The 24,244-nt window shown below is 38.4% G+C and overlaps 1 protein-coding gene across 6 annotated transcripts in view; it reads right to left on the bottom strand.

Moving 5' to 3' along the window:
• The window catches only part of LOC108711162 (membrane protein MLC1), a 37,242-nt gene that overhangs the window by 1,466 nt on the left and 11,532 nt on the right, over nucleotides 1-24,244 (bottom strand). For 3 of the 6 annotated variants that reach the window (XM_018252610.2, XM_041586426.1, XM_041586427.1), the window contains exons 6-11: nucleotides 23,262-23,363; nucleotides 20,976-21,047; nucleotides 20,090-20,206; nucleotides 19,746-19,802; nucleotides 2,797-2,919; nucleotides 405-572 (exon numbers count right to left, since the gene is read on the bottom strand). In XM_018252610.2, the coding sequence (XP_018108099.1) occupies nucleotides 405-572; nucleotides 2,797-2,919; nucleotides 19,746-19,802; nucleotides 20,090-20,206; nucleotides 20,976-21,047; nucleotides 23,262-23,363 (639 nt within the window). The remainder of the gene's footprint in view (nucleotides 1-404; nucleotides 573-2,796; nucleotides 2,920-19,745; nucleotides 19,803-20,089; nucleotides 20,207-20,975; nucleotides 21,048-23,261; nucleotides 23,364-24,244) is intronic. The other 3 variants (XM_041586428.1, XM_041586429.1, XM_041586431.1) reach the window with 3 other exon arrangements.

Here is a 24,244-nt window from a genome sequence, read left to right as displayed (position 1 = left end):
TGTAAATTGAGAGGTAAGGAGAGAGCTGTTATCAGTGTTCAGTAATGCTCTACACATGTCAATGTCAATAACAACCAACATCATTTAATGCTATATGGACATATCCAGGTCTCTCTGCTGATTGCATTAATTGCATTAGATAATTTACAGATTATATGTCTAAAACTGGCAAACCCATTTCTAGATTTGGTGGGGCAATGATTTTAACTATAACATCCTTGTAGGAGGTAGCATTGTGCCTCAACATATTGGGAAGTTAGAGATGCTTCAGCTTCTGAAATAATTGCTGGCATTACTCATACAACATGAGACTGGGTGATTCACTCCATAATAGCAGGGGGTGTACAGTACAATTCCTTGTTCTGCCTGCAATCCTTACAATAAAAGGGTTACTGCGTACTCACATCATTATTCCTGTAATCCATGTTGTCTTCCGGTGACATGTTCCAAGATAAATCATCCATTCTCATCTGTGATTTGTAGTGAACACATTGGATGATGGTGATATTTGTGAGCAATGCCTGTATTAACAGGATCAGCATCAGAAGAAACAAAACAATATCGTGAAACTGCTGTAAAACAGATTGAAAAGAGAAGACAAATATCAGAATTTACGAAAAAAGCTGGTTACTATTTTTAGATGCATTGTATATGTTTGGGATCTAGAATGTTAGGGATATTGGGTATTCTAAATAAGAGGCCCTTTTGTATTGTTGAGTAATATGCCTTACACTAATGTCAGACGTCAAGAAAGTGTTAACTGTCAAGAAAGTGTGCCAGTGATTTCAGAAGATTGCCATTAAAAGTGAATGGTGTAATTCTGAATGTCACCACAGAGCAACAAAATACCCAGGCTAAATAACCTGGGTGTACTACACATTTCCTCTAATGGTGGAAATTTGGCAGTTCAGACTACCATAGACTTTAATAGCAAGTCATCAAGCATACTGGCAGATTTTATTCAAAAACTGAGCATGTTTGGGCTGAAATCCGCTTGTATGCGTAGTGACAGTTGGCTGCAATTAAAATAAATTAAAGTCTGCATTGATGGTGTTTCACTGCTAACATTAAGCAAAGTGTGACATTAGCCTAAGGCATGCACTTTTACAACATAATATGTAATATGCACAAATGAATTCCTACAGTAATGACAGTGCAGTGTATGTGAGTCAGTCTTTCATGTTATAGTTTTTGTTGCCTCGTGCTCATTACTTTATGAACTAGCAAGGCGGCAGGGCTTATTACTTATCATCATTATGTTTCAGATACCAAGTCTTATCTGCGCCCTGACTTGTGTTCTTAAAAGAGGCATATTAAATCTCTATTCCACTGGGCCTATTTGTGATAACCTGGAGTTTATCCCTTTTATTCTCCAAAGTGGAGTAAGTCCTGCTGTTTTTCAGACTGCATATTACTCATACAGCATATGGTTTTTAGATTTATATTAGGTTTATAGATTTTAACAATGGGTATTAAAAAAAAAAAAAAAATACAAACAAAAAAGTGTCATCCACGAAAATTTGTTTGTTTAATGAAGTAAAATTAGAACCCGCTTTCCAATATACATTCATTTAACATTTCGAGAGGTGTTGAAATTATTTGTAAATAATTGAAGCAGTGTTTGTTTATCCCTTTCTGAGTCAGACCTCCTCCAAATCTTTTGAACTTGCTTGCAGCATTGTTTTAGGAGTCAGAAATGCAGAGAATATAAATAGATTTCAGATACAATTTTAATAGAAATTACATTTTCACACATAACTTTTGAAAATTTTAATTCATGTATACTGGAAAGCTGCTTAGAATAATATCTTCTCCATTATACAAAAAAGCAGTAGGCGAAAAACCCCATTTAAAGGGGACATTACATTTTTTTCCAAAATTGTCTCTAATTCCATTTCCTGCTGCCTCCTTTCCCAAGATGTGCAGGGGAGCTGTGGCACTCAGCACTGTAGAACAGGAACCAGTCTGGCAGGGGGCATTAGAACATGCCTACTTCTTATTTGAAACATGGACATGTAGAATATCTATGGGAAGCTCAAATAAAGGGGCACATTTTAAAGATAAAAATGTTTAACCCAGAATGAAACTAGTACCTTATAGTATTTATCACAGCCTAAAAGATTGGGGGATTTTTACTTATGCTATATGTCTTTAAAGTTTGCTTATAGTCCACTATATTTGTAGGAGATAGCATATTGTAGTGTTAAACATTTTAAAGGAAATGTAAAACATTATTCATTAGAAGATGCAAATAGGTAACAAAGTCAATTGAATCACTAGGTTTCTTCTTTCAATTCAGTGCTTGTTTGCTGGCAAAAATGCATTTGCCCAGGGATGTTTCTATGGCAATGGCAAACTGCCATCTTTCTTACTTTTCTATGCATCCTACGCAAAGACAAAAAGTCATAAATGGGCATTACAATAAAATGTATGCCATGTGATGCCTGGAAAGGTAAGAAAAATGGTAGAAAGTCCCAAAAAAGAAGCACAGGCCCTGTGAAATCCAATTCACTGGCACCTCCCAATAAAAAGGGTTACCTTGTCCTTGAAAATGCTTTATAAACCTGCAATATGCTCTTTCCTAAAAAATAATCATGGAAAATAAGCTTAGTCAATTCACCAGGACTTGCCAAACATTTGACCAGTTGAGAAGAAGATAATGACCAGGCTTGGGTACCCTAGCAACAATGGACAAAATATTATATTTAGAATAAAGCTATTTATTTTTTAGAGTTGAAATACAGCTGTGAGAATGTACTGTGGATAAATGTTCCAAAACAATAAAGTTGAACTTACTGTAACAATTGTTGGATAAATTCTAAAAATGTCAATGGTCCTTATAATACTGAAAGACAGGTAGGCTGATGTTGAGAACAGCAAGGGAGATGTTATACTGCTCGTCACAATGAGCCCCTCCACCTAATGTGCATATATAAGTGCAGAGTATTAGAAAAGCTTTGGTCTTAGCATAATCAGAATCCAGTAAAAATATCAGTTTATTGAAAAAAAAACAGCAACCTGCTGCCTACAGTATAAAACAAATCTTAATAATGAAAAAAAATTGTGTTCTACCTCCTGCCTACTACTGCATATAAATGCATGCATTTGGTGGAGTTAAAAAACGTTATTTTATCTTTATATTAAAGATTAAAACAAATATAGATCTAGTAACCTGCAGTAAAAGGCAAAATGTGACTTGCACTGCAGAGTGGTCAGGTATGATGGTCTGTATGTTACTTAGATTGGACAGCACTAGGGCTCAGTAATACTGGGTAATTTTGCACAAGTCTGCAACACATAGTAACCAATCAGCAATGAATTTTGAACTACTTAGAAATCAAAGGCCAAATACATACTTACTTATTCGGGCAGATTTAAAAAAATTTGAACTGGTAAATTCTGACGTTTTTGGTAGAAAATCACCTGCACGCCATTTATCCACATTTCTGGTGCAGTGCTATGGGATGCTATGCTATGGGTGCTATGGGATGTACTAGACATGACCATGTAATACTTTCTTGAGTATTAACAGGAACGTCACACACATGCATTTAAGATGTTTAAGCAATTTTATTGTGCCACAGAGTGGTTTGTGAACAAATGGACCTGATTGTGGGTAACTCTGATGTATTCAATTTGATATAGTATATACAGTAGGGGAGGCCCATTTACTAAGGGTCGAATATCGAGAGTTAATTAACCCTCGATATTCGACCATCGAAGTAAAATCCTTCGACTTTGAATATCGAAGTTGAAGGATTTACCGCAAATGCTTCGATCGAAAGATCGCAGGAAAAATCGTTCAATCAAACGATTAAATCCTTTGAATCGAACGATTCGAAGGATTTTAATCCATCGATCCAACGATTTTCCTTCGATCAGAAAAAGCATAGAAACCTTAAGGGAAGTCTAAGTTTTTTTTAAAGAGACAGTACATCGACTATTGAATGGTCGCATAGTCGAACGATTTTTAGTTCAAAACGTTCGATTTGAAGTCGTAGTCAAAGGTCAAAGTAGCCTATTCAATGGTCGAAGTACCCAAAAAAAACTTCAAAATTCAGCGTTTTTTCAGTTCGAATCCTTCACTCGAGCTTAGTAAATGTGCCCCATAGTGTTCATTTATCTAGCACTTGTATCTGGGGAATGTCTTCACTTGACACTGGATTCAAAATGCAGAGGTCAGAACACAGAACTGGTAGGCACAAGACAGGCCTGTTCTTACCGCTTGGACAAAATCCAAACTGCTCACGCACACCCAGAAAAATACTAACCCTGGTGCTCGGGGAAAAGGGCTTCGGCAACCCCACAACAATACGAAGAAAGAATTCACCGGCACACAGGTATTGCTGGCAGGGTGAAAAACCCTTGCTTTAAAGTTTAATGGTGCGACATGCAACGTTTCGGGGACAACCCCTTTATCAAGCATACTGAAACAGAATGCACGAAGCAATTTAAAGCATAGGTTAGTGACGTAACAATTACATATGTGTGCATATAATTAACATAATGAATTAACATAATGAATTACCATCACAAAGAAAAAAAAAATTTTCAAAAAAAGAAAACGACAAGAAAAAATTAACAAGAAAAAATTAAACACCCAAAAGATATATTTGTAGTAAAGTGTCCCAATAATCGGTATCCAAAAATTGTTTAGGAAAAATCACTAAAAGATAGAAAAATAATTACAGATATTATTTCAAATCCTTGATTAAAAACTAATTATTCTTAAATAGTAAAACATGAATGTATTACAAAATATACAAAGATTAAAAACATAGTATCCAGTTAAACTAGAAGGGAGCAGCAGAGTTGAAAGCAAGTATGTAACACTTTTAACTATTTTTATTACTTGACAATTAAAGAAACAAAATTACTAGCTTACCCTACATATGGGAAGCTGTCCCTGGCATATAATCCGGCTGTAATTGTTATCTACAAGAGAAGAACACAACACATTAGAGAATGGGACTACAGGTATGATAATGTTATACCTAAAAAAATTTTTTTTACAAATAACAGGCCATATTAAAATCTTCATTTAACCCTTTAGGGTGGCGTGTCTGTAATAGCCAGATCCAATAGCATTCTCGCTGTAAGATATTTTTCTTTTTATCCATACCCTTGTTGGAATTCACTTTCTCTATCACTTGCCATCGCAATTGCGATACTCGGTGTCCATGTTCAAAAAAGTGTTTAGCTAATAAAGATTCAGTTTTACATTTATTTATTTTGTCCACTGGCTTTTTACCATGCAATAGTGTTATAGGCAAATCAGGACGATAAGTCCTAATATTTGATTTATGTTCATTGAGCCTGATTTTAATCGCTCTACTCGTTTGTCCAATATATAGTAACCCACATGGGCATTTGAGGCAATATACAACCTCAGATGTATCACAAGTAGAAAAACCATAAATTTTATGTTTCTGTCCTGTCTGTGGGTGAGTCACACAGTTACCAGGGATAATGGCGCTGCAGTGACTACAGTTTCTACAGGGGGAAAGTTCCCATGCTTTGTGTGCCCAATATATTACGTATCCCTTTTTGTGGAGTAGTTTTACGTTTAATCAGTTCACCAACATTCTTGCCCCTTCTATACGAAAAAATTGGGGGTACTTTGAACAAATGGCCATGTTTAGTATCAGTACTTAAAATATTCCAGTGTTTTAAAACTACATTACGGTAATATTTTGAATTAGTATCATAGGACGTAACAAAGGGAATTCTTTGTGTAGCAGATTTCGGTCTCAATTTCTTAGTTAATGCTAATTCTCTAGGTATAAGCTCAACCTCATTTTGTGTGGCCACCAATTTGGATTTATCATACCCCCTTTCCACGAATTTTTCCACCATCGTAAGTGATTCAGATTCGTAAAGTTCAGGCGTGGAGGTAATTCTTTTCACCCTCATTAATTGGCTTCGTGGAAGCCCTTTAAACAAGCTAGGTGGATGAAAACTTGAAGGGCGCAGTAAATTATTCTTATCTGTAGGCTTACTGTAAATTGATGTAACAAAGGTAGTCCCCTCTAACTGGATGTTGACATCCAGGAAGTGGAGGTTACTAGGGCTAGCTTCAAAAGTAAATTTAATCGTCGGATGGACCTCATTCAGATGAGAAACAAAATTTTCTAATGTTTGCATATCCCCAGACCATATAAAAAAGGTATCATCGACATACCTCATATATTGCTGTATGTGCTGATTGTAGACACTATTGGAGAAAATGTATGTTTTTTCAAAGTGGTCCATAAAAATATTAGCGTAGGCCGGCGCCATGTTAGCACCCATGGCGCAGCCTTGCATTTGTAAAAAATATTCATTATTGTACAAAAAATTATTTTTGGTAAGGACCATCTCCAATAGCTGACAAATGAACGAAACAGTATGCATAGGTAGGTTTGATGTTAGTAAGTAATCATGTACACACTCGATACCCTCGTTATGGGGTATTGAGGTAAAAAGGTCTTTAACATCAAGTGAGCACAAAAGAAAATTTCCAGATGGTATAGATACTTGATTAAGTTTCTTTAAAAATTCAGTTGTATCAATTAGACAAGGTTTTAATGTTGGCAATATTTCCTGCAGATGCATATCGATATAAATGGCAGCAGGTTGCCATAAGGAACCTACATTAGAGACAATCGGTCTCCCAGGTGGTTTACTTAAACTTTTATGCACCTTAGGCAGGAAATATATATGCGGAACTTTAGGAAATTTTTCGGTAAGCAATTGCATAATATCCTCAGAGATGACTCCTTCCATTACAGCACCATTCAAAAAGATATTCAATTCATTTTTAAATTTAATAGTAGGGTCACCAGATAATCTCTGATAGTGAGCCTCATTATTTAACTGTCTTACTGCCTCCATATCATAATCACGTAGATTCATAACAACAGTGCCTCCACCTTTATCAGCTCTGGTAATGAATATGTCGGTATTATTTTGTAAAGATTTTAAAGCTTTTCGTTCCATCGCTGAAATATTCTGTTGTTTAAAATGTGCTCTTTTATTAGTCAAACAATTGTTATATTTACCGACATCAAACATTACCATCGCCTCGAAGGTGTCGATTGTGGAAAAGGTACCTGGGGGAACAAATGAACTTTTAGTACCAAGTTTACATTTAAGTGCTTTAGTCATAGTATCCGTTTGTCGTAATTCCTTATCTGAAAAATATACTTTTAGTTTAAGCGATCGAATAAATTTGAACAAATCAATCACAAAGGTGAATGGAGCCGCAGTATATACTGGGACAAAGTTCAATCCCTTATCAAGTACAGTAAGTTCGTGACCCTCAAGTTCATATGTTATAAACTTATCTTCATATGAACTTGAGGGTCACGAACTTACTGTACTTGATAAGGGATTGAACTTTGTCCCAGTATATACTGCGGCCCCATTCACCTTTGTGATTGATTTGTTCAAATTTATTCGATCGCTTAAACTAAAAGTATATTTTTCAGATAAGGAATTACGACAAACGGATACTATGACTAAAGCACTTAAATGTAAACTTGGTACTAAAAGTTCATTTGTTCCCCCAGGTACCTTTTCCACAATCGACACCTTCGAGGCGATGGTAATGTTTGATGTCGGTAAATATAACAATTGTTTGACTAATAAAAGAGCACATTTTAAACAACAGAATATTTCAGCAATGGAACGAAAAGCTTTAAAATCTTTACAAAATAATACCGACATATTCATTACCAGAGCTGATAAAGGTGGAGGCACTGTTGTTATGAATCTACGTGATTATGATATGGAGGCAGTAAGACAGTTAAATAATGAGGCTCACTATCAGAGATTATCTGGTGACCCTACTATTAAATTTAAAAATGAATTGAATATCTTTTTGAATGGTGCTGTAATGGAAGGAGTCATCTCTGAGGATATTATGCAATTGCTTACCGAAAAATTTCCTAAAGTTCCGCATATATATTTCCTGCCTAAGGTGCATAAAAGTTTAAGTAAACCACCTGGGAGACCGATTGTCTCTAATGTAGGCTCCTTATGGCAACCTGCTGCCATTTATATCGATATGCATCTGCAGGAAATATTGCCAACATTAAAACCTTGTCTAATTGATACAACTGAATTTTTAAAGAAACTTAATCAAGTATCTATACCATCTGGAAATTTTCTTTTGTGCTCACTTGATGTTAAAGACCTTTTTACCTCAATACCCCATAACGAGGGTATCGAGTGTGTACATGATTACTTACTAACATCAAACCTACCTATGCATACTGTTTCGTTCATTTGTCAGCTATTGGAGATGGTCCTTACCAAAAATTATTTTTTGTACAATAATGAATATTTTTTACAAATGCAAGGCTGCGCCATGGGTGCTAACATGGCGCCGGCCTACGCTAATATTTTTATGGACCACTTTGAAAAAACATACATTTTCTCCAATAGTGTCTACAATCAGCACATACAGCAATATATGAGGTATGTCGATGATACCTTTTTTATATGGTCTGGGGATATGCAAACATTAGAAAATTTTGTTTCTCATCTGAATGAGGTCCATCCGACGATTAAATTTACTTTTGAAGCTAGCCCTAGTAACCTCCACTTCCTGGATGTCAACATCCAGTTAGAGGGGACTACCTTTGTTACATCAATTTACAGTAAGCCTACAGATAAGAATAATTTACTGCGCCCTTCAAGTTTTCATCCACCTAGCTTGTTTAAAGGGCTTCCACGAAGCCAATTAATGAGGGTGAAAAGAATTACCTCCACGCCTGAACTTTACAAATCTGAATCACTTACGATGGTGGAAAAATTCGTGGAAAGGGGGTATGATAAATCCAAATTGGTGGCCACACAAAATGAGGTTGAGCTTATACCTAGAGAATTAGCATTAACTAAGAAATTGAGACCGAAATCTGCTACACAAAGAATTCCCTTTGTTACGTCCTATGATACTAATTCAAAATATTACCGTAATGTAGTTTTAAAACACTGGAATATTTTAAGTAGGGATGTAGCGAACGTCGGAAAAAAAGTTCGCGAACATATTCGCGAACTTGCGCAAAAATGCGAGCGGTTCGCGAACGGTTCGCGAACCCCATAGACTTCAATGGGAAGGCGAACTTTAACATCTAGAAAAGACATTTCTGGCCAGAAAAATGATTTTAAAGTTGTTTAAAGGGTGCAACGACCTGGACAGTGGCATGCCAGAGGGGGATCAAGGGCAAAAATGTATCTGAAAAATCTGCCTGTGTGTGCTTGGAAGAGATAGTGTAGGGGGAGAGCTGTTAGTGATTTCAGGGACAGATGATAGTAAGCTTGCTGGCTAGTAATCTGCTTGATACTGCTCTGTATTGGAGGGACAGAAGTCTGCAGGGATTTGAGGGACATTTTAGCTTAGGTAGCTTTGCTGGCTAGTAATCTACTGTTCTCTTTAAACAACTGCCATACGTTGACCTTGTAGGCATTGTTTGCCCAGTTTTTTTGGACGCAGCCACTGAAGCACAGTTGCCAGAAAAAATATGCCATATAAATGCTGAAAATAGTAATTTTTCGCCATACGTTGACCTTGTAGACATTGTTTGCCCAGTTTTTTTGGACGCAGCCACTGAAGCACAGTTGCCAGAAAAATTATGCCATATAAATGCTGAAAATATAAATTTTTTTGGTTGCAGCCACTGAAGCACAGAGGCCAGAAAAATTATGCCATATAAATGCAGAAAATATGCATTTTTTTGGTCGCAGCCACTGAAGCACAGTTGCCAGAAAAATTATGCCATATAAATGCTGAAAATATAAATTTTTTTGGTTGCAGCCACTGAAGCACAGAGGCCAGAAAAATTATGCCATATAAATGCAGAAAATATGCATTTTTTTGGTCGCAGCCACTGAAGCACAGTTGCCAGAAAAAATATGCCATATAAATGCTGAAAATAGTCATTTTTTGCCATATACGTTGAGTCAACGTATGGCAAAAAATTACTATTTTCAGCATTTATATGGCATTTTTTCTGGCCTCTGTGCTTCAGTGGCTGCGGCCAAAAAAACTGGGCAAACAATGCCTACAAGGTCAACGTCGTTGACCTTGTAGGCATTGTTTGCCCAGTTTTTTTGGCCGCAGCCACTGAAGCACAGAGGCCAGAAAAAATATGCCATATAAATGCTGAAAATAGTAATTTTTTTGGTCGCAGCCACTGAAGCACAGTTGCCAGAAAAATTATGCCATATAAATGCTGAAAATATAAATTTTTTTGGTTGCAGCCACTGAAGCACAGAGGCCAGAAAAATTATGCCATATAAATGCTGAAAATATAAATTTTTTTGGTTGCAGCCACTGAAGCACAGAGGCCAGAAAAATTATGCCATATAAATGCAGAAAATATGCATTTTTTTGGTCGCAGCCACTGAAGCACAGTTGCCAGAAAAATTATGCCATATAAATGCAGAAAATATGCATTTTTTTGGACGCAGCCACTGAAGCACAGTTGCCAGAAAAAATATGCCATATAAATGCTGAAAATAGTCATTTTTTGCCATACGTTGACCTTGTAGACATTGTTTGCCCAGTTTTTTTGGTTGCAGCCACTGAAGCACAGAGGCCAGAAAAAATTAAACCAGTAGGGTTTGCACCCTAGTTTGTAACGGTGGCGGAGGGAGGAGGAGGACGCTAAAGGACAGCTGTGTGTGGAGTCATGAGGCTTGAAGAGAAGGACAGCTGCATAGAAGTCAGAACAAGTCTTCCGGCGTGCAGTAACCCTCCGAGATCCACCCCTCATTCATTTTAATAAAGGTCAGGTAATCGACACTTTTGTGACCTAGGCGAGTTCTCTTCTCAGTTACAATCCCTCCTGCTGCACTGAAGGTCCTTTCTGAGAGCACACTTGAGGCTGGGCAAGACAAGAGGTTCATGGCAAATTGTGACAGCTCTGGCCACAGATCAAGCCTGCGCACCCAGTAGTCCAGGGGTTCATCGCTCCTCAGAGTGTCGATATCTGCAGTTAATGCCAGGTAGTCCGCTACCTGCCGGTCGAGGCGTTCTTTGAGGGTGGATCCAGAAGGGTTGTGGCGCTGCCTTGGACAGAAAAACATTTGCATGTCTGACGTTACAGACTGGCCAAAGGGCTTTGTCCTTGCAGGTGTGCTCGTGGCAGGATTACTGGCACCTCTGCCCCTGGAATGTTGATGAGTTCCTGAAGTGACATCACCCTTAAAAGCATTGTACAACATGTTTTGCAGGCTGGTTTGTAAATGCCGCATCTTTTCGGACTTGTGGTATGTTGGTAACATTTCTGACACTTTATGCTTGTACCGAGGGTCTAGTAGCGTTGCGACCCAGTACAGGTCCTTCTCCTTAAGCCTCTTGATACGGGGGTCCTTCAACAGGCATGACAGCATGAAAGACCCCATTCTCACAAGGTTGGATGCAGAGCTATCCATCTCCGCTTCCTCATTATCAAGGACTGCATCATCCACGGTCTCCTCCCCCCAGCCACGTACAAGACCAGGGGTCCCCAAAAGGTCACCACTAGCCCCCTGGGAAGCCTGCTCCTGTTGGTCCTCCTCCTCCTCCTCCACAAAGCCACCTTCCTCCTCTGACTCCACTTCTGGCACCTCTCCCTGCGTTGCAGCAGGTGCCTGGGTTCGTTCTGGTGATTCCGACCAGAAATCGTGCGCTTCCAGCTCCTCGTCACGCTGGTCTACAGCCTCATCTGTCACTCGTCGCACGGCACGCTCCAGGAAGAAAGCGAAGGGTATTAGGTCGCTGATGGTGCCTTCGGTGCGACTGACCATATTTGTCACCTCTTCAAAAGGTCGCATGAGCCTGCAGGCATCGCGCATAAGCACCCAGTAACGGGGGAAAAAAATCCCCAGCTGTGCAGATCCAGTCCTACCACCCAGTTCAAAAAGGTACTCGTTGACGGCCCTTTGTTGTTGCAGCAGACGTTCCAACATAAGGAGCGTTGAATTCCAGCGAGTCTGGCTGTCAGAAATCAAACGCCTGACTGGCATGTTGTAGCGCTGCTGAATGTCAGCAAGGCGTGCCATGGCTGTGTAGGAACGTCTGAAATGGGCCGACACCTTTCTGGACTGGGTGAGAACGTCCTGGAATCCTGGGTACTTGGAGACAAAACGTTGGACTATTAAATTTAACACATGTGCCATGCAGGGCACATGTGTTAAATTGCCTAGTCTCAACGCTGCCAACAGATTGCTTCCATTGTCACACACCACTTTTCCGATCTGCAGTTGGTGTGGGGTCAGCCACCGATCGGCCTGTGACTGCAGAGATGACAGGAGTACAGATCCGGTATGGTTTTTGCTTTCCAGGCACGTCATCCCCAAGACAGCGTGACAACGGCGTACCTGGCACGTCGAATAGCCTAGGGGGAGCTGGGGGTGCACAGGTGTGGAGGAGGAGAAGGAGGACCCAGCAGCAGAGTAAGAAGAAGAAGAAGACGAGGTAGAGAGCGATGGAGGAGTAGAGGTGGTGGCAGAACCGCGTGCAATCCGTGGCGGTGACACCAACTCCACTGTTGTTGTTGAGCTACCCATTCCCTGCTTCCCAGCCATTACCAAGTTCACCCAGTGGGCAGTGTAGGTGACATACCTGCCCTGACCATGCTTGGAGGACCATGCGTCAGTAGTCATATGGACCTTTGGCCCAACACTAAGTGACAGAGATGCGGTAACTTGGCTCTGCACATGTTGGTACAGGTGTGGTATTCCCTTTTTAGAAAAAAAATTGCGGCTGGGTACCTTCCACTGCGGTGTCCCAATTGCTACAAATTTGCGGAAGGCCTCAGAGTCCACCAGCTGGTATGGTAAAAGCTGGCGGGCTAAGAGTGCAGACAAGCCAGCTGTCAGACGCCGGGCAAGGGGGTGACAGTCAGACATTGGCTTCTTACGCTCAAACATGGCCTTCACAGAAACTTGGCTGGTGGCAGATGACTGGGAATGGGAACAGGTGGTCAAGGTGGAAGGCGGAGTGGAGGGTGGTTCAGACGGGTCAAGGAGAGCAGAGGTAGAGCAGTAAGATGCTGGACCAGAAGGAGTGTGGCTTTTAGTTTGCCTGTTGCCTTTGAGGTGTTGCTCCCAAAGTGCTTTGTGCTTGCCGCTCATGTGCCTTCGCATAGAAGTTGTACCTATGTGGCTGTTGGGCTTACCAAGGCTCAGTTTCTGACTGCACTCATTGCAAATTACAATGCTTTTGTCAGAGGCACACACATTAAAAAAATCCCACACTGCTGACTTTTTGGAAGTGTGCGATCTGGCGGTAACAGTAGAAGTTGGCGGAGTTGGCGGTATTGGCGGCAATGGCGGGTGCGTTGGCCGGCTGAACACAGGTGCCGATACATGTTGTTGCCCTGCTGATCCCTGCGGGCTGTCCTCCCTGCTTCTTCTAAGTCTTATTCTCCTACTGCCTCTCTGACTCTCCGTCTCTCCATCTGAACTACCCTCCTCTTGCTCTCTTCTACTAGGCACCCACAAAACATCAATCTCCTCATCATCATTCTCCTCAGATGCATCAATTTCTTCTGACACATCACAGAAGGAAGCAGCAGCGGGGACCTCCTCCTCATCACTCATTATGTCCATCTCTATCGTGTTCTCTGCCAGAATTAAATCTGGTGTAAGGTCCTCATCTCCTTCATCTTCTTCTGGCAATAATGGTTGCGCATTACTCAGTTCAAGAAACTCATTGGAAAATAACTCCTCTGACCCCAGTGAAGAAGGGGCACCGGTGGTGGAGGAAGTGTTACGTGGGGTGGCCATAGCAGTGGAGGATGAGGAGGATGTTGTGGTAAAGTTAGAAACGGTAGAGGATGGGGTGTGCTGTGTAAGCCAGTCAACTACCTCTTCAGCATTTTGGGAGTTCAGGGTCATTGGCTTTTTAAAACTGGGAAATTTGCTAGGGCCACAGGATTGCATAGCAGCACGGCCCTAGCACGGCCTCTGCGTGGCGGCCTGCCTTTGCCTGGCATTATTTTTAAAAAAACACAACAACAACAACAAAACTCAGTTGGTTTTTCTGGAAACGATAATACACACAGCTAGATGGCGGGTTGAAGAAAACACTGTGCAAATAATGCCTACAAAGTCAACGTATACACTACTACAGCGGTGGATACGGATTACGTAAAATATATGAATGCTGCTTGAAAAAAAGTAACTCAAGTGGTTTTTCTAGAGACGATAATATTATCAATATTTAGACAAAATGTGAACAAGGTCACACAGCTCGATGGCGGGTTGAAGAAAACAGTGTGCAAATAATGCCTACAAGGTCAACGTATACACTACTACAGCGGTGGATACGGATTACGTAAAATATATGAATGCTGCTTGAAAAAAAGTAACTCAAGTGGTTTTTCTAGAGACGATAATATTATCAATATTTAGACAAAATGTGAACAAGCTCACACAGCTCGATGGCGGGTTGAAGAAAACAGTGTGCAAATAATGCCTACAAGGTCAACGTATACACTACTACAGCGGTGGATACGGATTACGTAAAATATATGAATGCTGCTTGAAAAAAAGTAACTCAAGTGGTTTTTCTAGAGACGATAATATTATCAATATTTAGACAAAATGTGAACAAGCTCACACAGCTCGATGGCGGGTTGAAGAAAACACTGTGCAAATAATGCCTACAAGGTCAACGTATACACTACTACAGCGGTGGATACGGATTACGTAAAATATATGAATGCTGCTTGAAAAAAAGTAACTCAAGTGGTTTTTCTAGAGACGATAATATTATCAATATTTAGACAAAATGTGAACAAGCTCACACAGCTCGATGGCGGGTTGAAGAAAACACTGTGCAAATAATGCCTACAAGGTCAACGTATACACTACTACAGCGGTGGATACGGATTACGTAAAATATATGAATGCTGCTTGAAAAAAAGTAACTCAAGTGGTTTTTCTAGAGACGATAATATTATCAATATTTAGACAAAATGTGAACAAGCTCACACAGCTCGATGGCGGGTTGAAGAAAACACTGTGCAAATAATGCCTACAAGGCCAACGTATACACTACTACAGCGGTGGATACGGATTACGTAAAATATATGAATGCTGCTTGAAAAAAGTGACTCCGGTGTTTTTTCTGGAGACGGTAATATTATGGATATTTAGACAGAATGGGAACAAGGTCACACAGCTCGATGGCGGGTTGAAGAAAACAGTGTGCAAATAATGCCTACAAGGCCAACGTATACACTACTACAGCGGTGGATACGGATTACGTAAAATATATGAATGCTGCTTGAAAAAAGTGACTCCGGTGTTTTTTTCTGGAGACGGTAATATTATGGATATTTAGACAGAATGGGAACAAGGTCACACAGCTCGATGGCGGGTTGAAGAAAACAGTGTTGCAAATAATGCCTACAAGGCCAACGTATACACTACTACAGCGGTGGATACGGATTACGTAAAATATATGAATGCTGCTTGAAAAAAGTGACTCCGTGTTTTTTTCTGGAGACGGTAATATTATGGATATTTAGACAGAATGGGAACAAGGTCACACAGCTCGATGGCGGGTTGAAGAAAACAGTGTGCAAATAATGCCTACAAGGCCAACGTATACACTACTACAGCGGTGGATACGGATTACGTAAAATATATTATGGCTGCTTGAAAAAAGTGACTCCGGTGTTTTTTCTGGAGACGGTAATATTATGGATATTTAGACAGAATGTGAACAAGGTCACACAGCTCGATGGCGGGTTGAAGAAAACAGTGTGCAAATAATGCCTACAGGGCAAATAATGCCTAAAAGGTCAACTTATACACTACTACAGCGGTAGTAAAATAAAAAAAGTAAAATAAAAAAAAAATGAATATTAAAAAAAAAAAATTAAAGTTGGTGCTGCTGAACTACTAGGAGCAGCAGATTAGCACACCAGTCCCACTCCCCAACACTGCTAGACTAATAGCACTGGGCTCTTATAGTAGTAGTAGTAGTAGTAGTAGTAAAACAACAAAAAAATAAATAAAAGCAGTCCTTACAAGGACTACTGTTATTGCAGCAGTCAGCAGATGAGATCAGAAGCAGGACAGCTGCCCACTGCAGCTACATACAGAGCACTGCAGTAGAAGGTAGATTACTAGCCAGCAAAGCTACCTAAGCTTAAATGTCCCTCAAACCCCTGCAGACTTCTGTCCCTCCAATAACAGAGCAGTATCAAAACGATTACTAGCCAGCAAACTTTCAACTGTCCCTGAAATCACTAACAGGCAGCAGCTCTCTCCCTACACTATCTCTTCAGCACACACAGGCAGAGTGAAAAAACGCTGCAGGGCTTCGGTTTTTATAGGGAAGGGGAGTGGTCCAGGGGAGAGCTTCCTGATTGGCTGCCATGTACCTGCTGGTCTGGGGTGAGAGGGCAAAAAAAAGCGCCAACAATGGCGAACCCAAAATGGCGAACGTCGCGCGACGTTCGCGAACTTCCGGCGAGCGCGAACACCCGATGTTCGCGCGAACAAGTTCGCCGGCGAACAGTTCGCGACATCTCTAATTTTAAGTACTGATACTAAACATGGCCATTTGTTCAAAGTACCCCCAATTTTTTCGTATAGAAGGGGCAAGAATGTTGGTGAACTGATTAAATGTAAAACTACTCCACAAAAAGGGATACGTAATATATTGGGCACACAAAGCATGGGAACTTTCCCCTGTAGAAACTGTAGTCACTGCAGCGCCATTATCCCTGGTAACTGTGTGACTCACCCACAGACAGGACAGAAACATAAAATTTATGGTTTTTCTACTTGTGATACATCTGAGGTTGTATATTGCCTCAAATGCCCATGTGGGTTACTATATATTGGACAAACGAGTAGAGCGATTAAAATCAGGCTCAATGAACATAAATCAAATATTAGGACTTATCGTCCTGATTTGCCTATAACACTATTGCATGGTAAAAAGCCAGTGGACAAAATAAATACATTTAAAACTGAATCTTTATTAGCTAAACACTTTTTTGAACATGGACACCGAGTATCGCAATTGTGATGGCAAGTGATAGAGAAAGTGAATTCCAACAAGGGTATGGATAAAAGTTTAAGTAAACCACCTGGGAGACCGATTGTCTCTAATGTAGGCTCCTTATGGCAACCTGCTGCCATTTATATCGATATGCATCTGCAGGAAATATTGCCAACATTAAAACCTTGTCTAATTGATACAACTGAATTTTTAAAGAAACTTAATCAAGTATCTATACCATCTGGAAATTTTCTTTTGTGCTCACTTGATGTTAAAGACCTTTTTACCTCAATACCCCATAACGAGGGTATCGAGTGTGTACATGATTACTTACTAACATCAAACCTACCTATGCATACTGTTTCGTTCATTTGTCAGCTATTGGAGATGGTCCTTACCAAAAATTATTTTTTGTACAATAATGAATATTTTTTACAAATGCAAGGCTGCGCCATGGGTGCTAACATGGCGCCGGCCTACGCTAATATTTTTATGGACCACTTTGAAAAAACATACATTTTCTCCAATAGTGTCTACAATCAGCACATACAGCAATATATGAGGTATGTCGATGATACCTTTTTTATATGGTCTGGGGATATGCAAACATTAGAAAATTTTGTTTCTCATCTGAATGAGGTCCATCCGACGATTAAATTTACTTTTGAAGCTAGCCCTAGTAACCTCCACTTCCTGGATGTCAACATCCAGTTAGAGGGGACTACCTTTGTTACATCAATTTACAGTAAGCCTACAGATAAGAATAATTTACTGCGCCCTTCAAGTTTTCATCCACCTAGCTTGTTTAAAGGGCTTCCACAAAGCCAATTAATGAGGGTGAAAAGAATTACCTCCACGCCTGAACTTTACAAATCTGAATCACTTACGATGGTGGAAAAATTCGTGGAAAGGGGGTATGATAAATCCAAATTGGTGGCCACACAAAATGAGGTTGAGCTTATACCTAGAGAATTAGCATTAACTAAGAAATTGAGACCGAAATCTGCTACACAAAGAATTCCCTTTGTTACGTCCTATGATACTAATTCAAAATATTACCGTAATGTAGTTTTAAAACACTGGAATATTTTAAGTACTGATACTAAACATGGCCATTTGTTCAAAGTACCCCCAATTTTTTCGTATAGAAGGGGCAAGAATGTTGGTGAACTGATTAAACGTAAAACTACTCCACAAAAAGGGATACGTAATATATTGGGCACACAAAGCATGGGAACTTTCCCCTGTAGAAACTGTAGTCACTGCAGCGCCATTATCCCTGGTAACTGTGTGACTCACCCACAGACAGGACAGAAACATAAAATTTATGGTTTTTCTACTTGTGATACATCTGAGGTTGTATATTGCCTCAAATGCCCATGTGGGTTACTATATATTGGACAAACGAGTAGAGCGATTAAAATCAGGCTCAATGAACATAAATCAAATATTAGGACTTATCGTCCTGATTTGCCTATAACACTATTGCATGGTAAAAAGCCAGTGGACAAAATAAATACATTTAAAACTGAATCTTTATTAGCTAAACACTTTTTTGAACATGGACACCGAGTATCGCAATTGTGATGGCAAGTGATAGAGAAAGTGAATTCCAACAAGGGTATGGATAAAAAGAAAAATATCTTACAGCGAGAATGCTATTGGATCTGGCTATTACAGACACGCCACCCTAAAGGGTTAAATGAAGATTTTAATATGGCCTGTTATTTGTAAAAAAAATTTTTTTAGGTATAACATTATCATACCTGTAGTCCCATTCTCTAATGTGTTGTGTTCTTCTCTTGTAGATAACAATTACAGCCGGATTATATGCCAGGGACAGCTTCCCATATGTAGGGTAAGATAGTAATTTTGTTTCTTTAATTGTCAAGTAATAAAAATAGTTAAAAGTGTTACATACTTGCTTTCAACTCTGCTGCTCCCTTCTAGTTTAACTGGATACTATGTTTTTAATCTTTGTATATTTTGTAATACATTCATGTTTTACTATTTAAGAATAATTAGTTTTTAATCAAGGATTTGAAATAATATCTTTAATTATTTTTCTATCTTTTAGTGATTTTTCCTAAACAATTTTTGGATACCGATTATTGGGACACTTTACTACAAATATATCTTTTGGGTGTTTAATTTTTTCTTGTTAATTTTTTCTTGTCGTTTTCTTTTTTTGAAAAATATTTTTTTTTTCTTTGTGATGGTAATTCATTATGTTAATTCATTATGTTAATTATATGCACACATATGTAATTGTTACGTCACTAACCTATGCTTTAAATTGCTTCGTGCATTCTGTTTCAGTATGCTTGATAAAGGGGTTGTCCCCGAAACGTTGCATGTCGCACCATTAAACTTTAAAGCAAGGGTTTTTCACCCTGCCAGCAATACCTGTGTGCCGGTGAATTCTTTCTTCGTACTGTTCTTACCGCTTGCCATAGGACAGGCAAAAAAATGGTTCCTTAGCACCCTGCACCCACCAGAGTTGCCTACCTTGTGTGTCTGAATGAAATGCAAGTTAGGGGGAGTGCAAGGACCAGTACCCATGGGGCAAACTTTGAAACGAGGTGCTGTAATGCAAAAAACATGGCAGTTTGTTTGTAGAGGACCCCTCATATTTAGTAAAGTAATACAATTTCATTCATGAAGTAATGTGATAAAAATATACATTGATCATGTGCCCATAATGTAACAGAAAATGTATTAATTATTGTAATAGATGGCTTTCAAAGCTTACCAAGCATTTAGTGGGATATTCAGCAGCTACATGACTTACAACAGCATTTGGAAAACACTGAAAAAAAAAATGAATGTCAAAACCGAATCACTAGTTGCACTGTTCTTTGCTAGAGAGAAACAATTTAACAGTTGCCAGTGATAACTGACATAAATTACATAAAACTACTATTTCGTGTAGTTTTCTTCAGTGAAGACAAACTGCATGAATCAGAGTTAGCACAGGAAATACAAAAACCCCACAATGCATATGGAAGACTAAATATAAAAGGTTACCAACTACTTTTTTAGGCATATAAAACACTTGCCTAATGGTTCATAAAGCAAAAACAGTTTTATACTTACAGCTGCTAACACCCAAAAGATGGATACATAAAGGTAAGGACTGTGCAACAGGGCATCAAAGTTTAGCGCAATAACTCCACCAAATACTGCACAAACTCCTACTACCACTTCCACAATCTAAAATCAAAAAAGGTAAAGAGGTGTTTGTCCAACAGATATAACTTTTGAATAATACACACGTCACATTTGAAAATCGAATCATCTTATGAGCACATTGCCTTGATAAATGGACAATCAAAATGCATAGGGAGGGACACATGTGGTTAAATCATTTGACAACTAAATGAGGTCTAAATGGTCAGCTTTAGAAAACATTATACTTGTTGGCAGTAAATTTAATGCAAACCGATAATATGTGTGTACATTTCATGTTCCAGATATCAGTTTTTCAGTCTGATTAACTTGCAGCAGTTTATGTAATTCAGTCTGTGTGTTTCCTATCAGTATGATATGGTCATTCAACTTAAGGAGCATCCCCAACATACAAAAAGGTCCAAAGAGCCTATATTTTAACATTTGCATTGTGTCATCGGCCAACTCAGAAATGCACTGAATTGTACTTATGCTTATTATTAGACCAGCAGAAACGGTGCACCTTTCATTACATTAACCACTGTATTTTTTAAAACAAAAGTAACACTTACTGAAGAAAATGTTTCTTTTCTGGAGAGAAAGTCTTTTTTGTGTATGGTATTTGGTACAGTGGGACAAGGGATAAATATTTTCAAGAGCATCTAACTGTTACCACTATTTCTAGAAAATATGCTAAAGAATGTTTAAAACAAAAAGTAGCAGTATATAAATTAATAAAAACTTTATACATGCAGAAAATATCACTACCTAGGTTTTGATCAATATGAGAATGTAAAGACCATATATTTCTTACCGAATAAGATTTCATCAGTCGAGCAGGAAATTTTACCTGCTTCACACAACCAGAACTTCCATATACTGTGCCCTAAGTTTAGTGAAAATAGTTAATGAACAAAGACTAAAATGTAGAAATAATTACATATTTAAGGTAAAAAAATGTTTACGATATTTGTATACTATCCAGCATTACAGGACTTCATTTTTATATAGAAAGCGCTATGCAAGAAGTAAATGCAAGTCTATTCCTACTTTCTTTTTCAGACACAACTAGGATTGTATTCCAAATGACACCAGTGGAAAAAAATAAATAAATAAACAATATTTATAAGTCCTTTGATTACAATTGTAAAAAACAGACTCAACGAGGATACAGCATCAGAAACATGCATTCTTTAGTAGGTACATGAAATGTTTTTAGTTTTTAAATTTTGTAAATTATATATATATTTTTTAATTGTGTATATTACGGTATTTCAATGTTATCTTATTAAATCTGAACAAAGAGCTGCCATCTATGTAAACTGTGATTAACATTTCACTGTGTTAGCTTTCAACTAACTTACTATGATGCGTAAATGTTGATAAACTCTATAATTGAGAATTTGCCTACAAACTTATTCACATTCCAAGAAAAGGTTAAAGGGATACTGTCATGATTTTCATGGTTTAGTTTTTAATATTAGACTATACTGAGTGCTTTGCATATAATTCATTCAACCATCTAACTTTGTATTCTCTACCAATATATGTGCGTTTTTTATTATAATGCTGTGTGCCAACTTAGTTCATTAGGCATAATCCTGTGCTTTTAGAAACTTGCATAATGTAAGTCCTTTCAAGTAGCTATTGTCTCCCCTATTCAATTCTTATTTCCCAGTAAGCTTTTGCTCCTCTTATAGGGAGTTGCTATATCTTGTTACCTGCCCATTTTTATGTTGAGAGGCTGCTCGGGAGGTTGACATCACTCCAACTTAAAGGAGAACTAAACCCTAAAAATAAATATGTCTAAAAATGCCATATTGTATATACTTAACGTATTGCACTAGCTTAAAGTTTCAGCTTCTCAATGGTAGCAATGATCCAGGACTTCAAACTTGTCACAGGGGGTCGCCATCTTGGAAAGTGTCTGGGACACTCACATGCTCAGTGGGCTCTGAGTGGCTGTGGAGAAGCTAAGCTTAGGGGTCATTGCAAATTATCAAGAAGAAAATGTGGTTGGCCTAAAATATAAGATGATGCTACAGGGCTGATTATTAAATTCTGATTCTAGTTGCACTGGTTTCTGAGCTGACATGTAGTAATTATCTCTATTAATCTTTATTAATCAGCCTTATATTGTGACATTTATATTCTATGTGTACTGTATATTTTGAGTCGGCCCCTAAGCTCAACAACATTTGTAGCCTACTTCTGTAGTTAGGCTTTTAGTTCTGTTTTAAAGTACAGCAGTGAAGAGTTACTAAAGCTTATCAGAGCACAAGTCACTAGGCTTTTAGGCACCCCAGGTGCATTGAGCCAAACATTTACACATGACAGAAGTACCACTACATTTTTTAAATGCTCCAGATAGTAGTTTCTCCTGCTTGCACTAGATGCATTCACAATAAGTATGGAAGAGAGAGGGTTCGAGTAATCACAACAGAAAATATATCAGACTAACACTAACACGTAGGGGGTTATTTAGTAAACTTGATGTTTTTTCTGGTCAATGTTTTTTGGGCAAAAACTTTTTGTGGAAAAAAAACCTAGAACCTTTCGAGATTTATTATACCCCGATGCTGCAAAAATTCAGAATCTGAAAATCCGCCTTCTCAAACCTGTAAGTATATGTCATATGTAAGTCGTGTATAAGTCAATGGCAGATGTCCCAATCCCAGTTTAAACATATCATGGTCTGTGCTGGGTTCAGCCCGTTAATCCCAAAAATACAGGGTTTTCAGCCGATAACCCACAAAAAATCAAGCGATTCAGGAGTGAAGTCGAAAAATTTGCATGATTCGAGTGTTGTATGATTTTATTGAGTTTTTACCAACCCAACTTTTTCGAGTTATTTTATTGATAAATACAGTAGAATCATGGATGATAGTTTGGTTGAACTTTCTTTAATTAAAAAAAATTAGATAAATTCAATTTAGTAAATAGCCCCCTTAAACTAATACATTTTAATTGAAATCTTTCATTTGATAGATTCATTTGAAACCTCAGATCTTATGTTCTTTATTTGTTGCTACTTCATTATTAGAAAGTTCCCTACACAAACTATATTGCAATATGAAGAACACATTACATAAATACTTACTCTCTGTACTTTACAGCAGTCTACATTTGATCTTGCAGAGATAATTACTGTTGTTGCCATAAGAATTTCCATCAGAATAAGGAGAATCAGATTAAAATTTATCTACACAAAAGCAAACAAACGATTAAAATAAGAATCATTATATAATGACAACTATCACTGGGTATATAATGCCCAAAAAATAATTAAGAAACAGTAAGAAATTCACAAATATTTGTTTTTCCACCATCTTTCATTTCATAGGCTAATTTATTGCAGTTTTAGGTTCAGGTGCGGATAGGCAATAGCAGTCTGCAAGCATCAATATAAATAGTTTTTATATTGATTTATATTTATATGAACTTAGCAAACACTTATGGGCCAAACTTTGAAGCATTGATTATACATTGTAAATTTCAGGTATGTGGTTATCTGAGCACTCACAGGAGGGTGGAGCCACACTGATGGTGGAGTGCACCAAGATGGTGTAGTGAACTAATATAGCAGTGGTGTAACAAGATGTTACTGGGCCCCACAGCAAAATAATTTTTTGGCCTCCAACATATCTAGTCTCGTTTTACCAATATCTATTGAAATGTCTCATTAATTAGGGCTTTAGCGGGCCCCTAAACCTCCTGTGCCCCCTTGTAGCCGCAGGGTTTTCTTCCTCTGTTCTTACGCCCCTGAGTATAAGAATCTGCACTTAGATAATACAGAGCTCCTCATTATGTTGTGATTAAGTTTTGGAATCCACCAGATCCATGTTACAGAAAACTTGCAAAAGGATATCTGTTTAATATCCTCATGCACCCACTGGGCAGCAACAACATAATTTTTGACAGCTATCTTTAACAGCCTTTTTACATTTTCAACAATATTCTATGGAAAATGTATCAATATTCTTCCCCTTGACTATTTTCCTAACTTTGAAGTGGGTAGTTAAGTTTTTGAAGCATGATCTATAGGATTATCTATCGCTGTTCCATGGTTAATTATTTTCACAA

The sequence above is a fragment of the Xenopus laevis genome, chromosome 3L (genome assembly GCF_017654675.1).
Source record: "Xenopus laevis strain J_2021 chromosome 3L, Xenopus_laevis_v10.1, whole genome shotgun sequence".
Classification (NCBI taxonomy): Eukaryota; Metazoa; Chordata; class Amphibia; order Anura; family Pipidae; genus Xenopus; species Xenopus laevis.
This window is presented reverse-complemented; position numbering and strand designations above follow the sequence as displayed.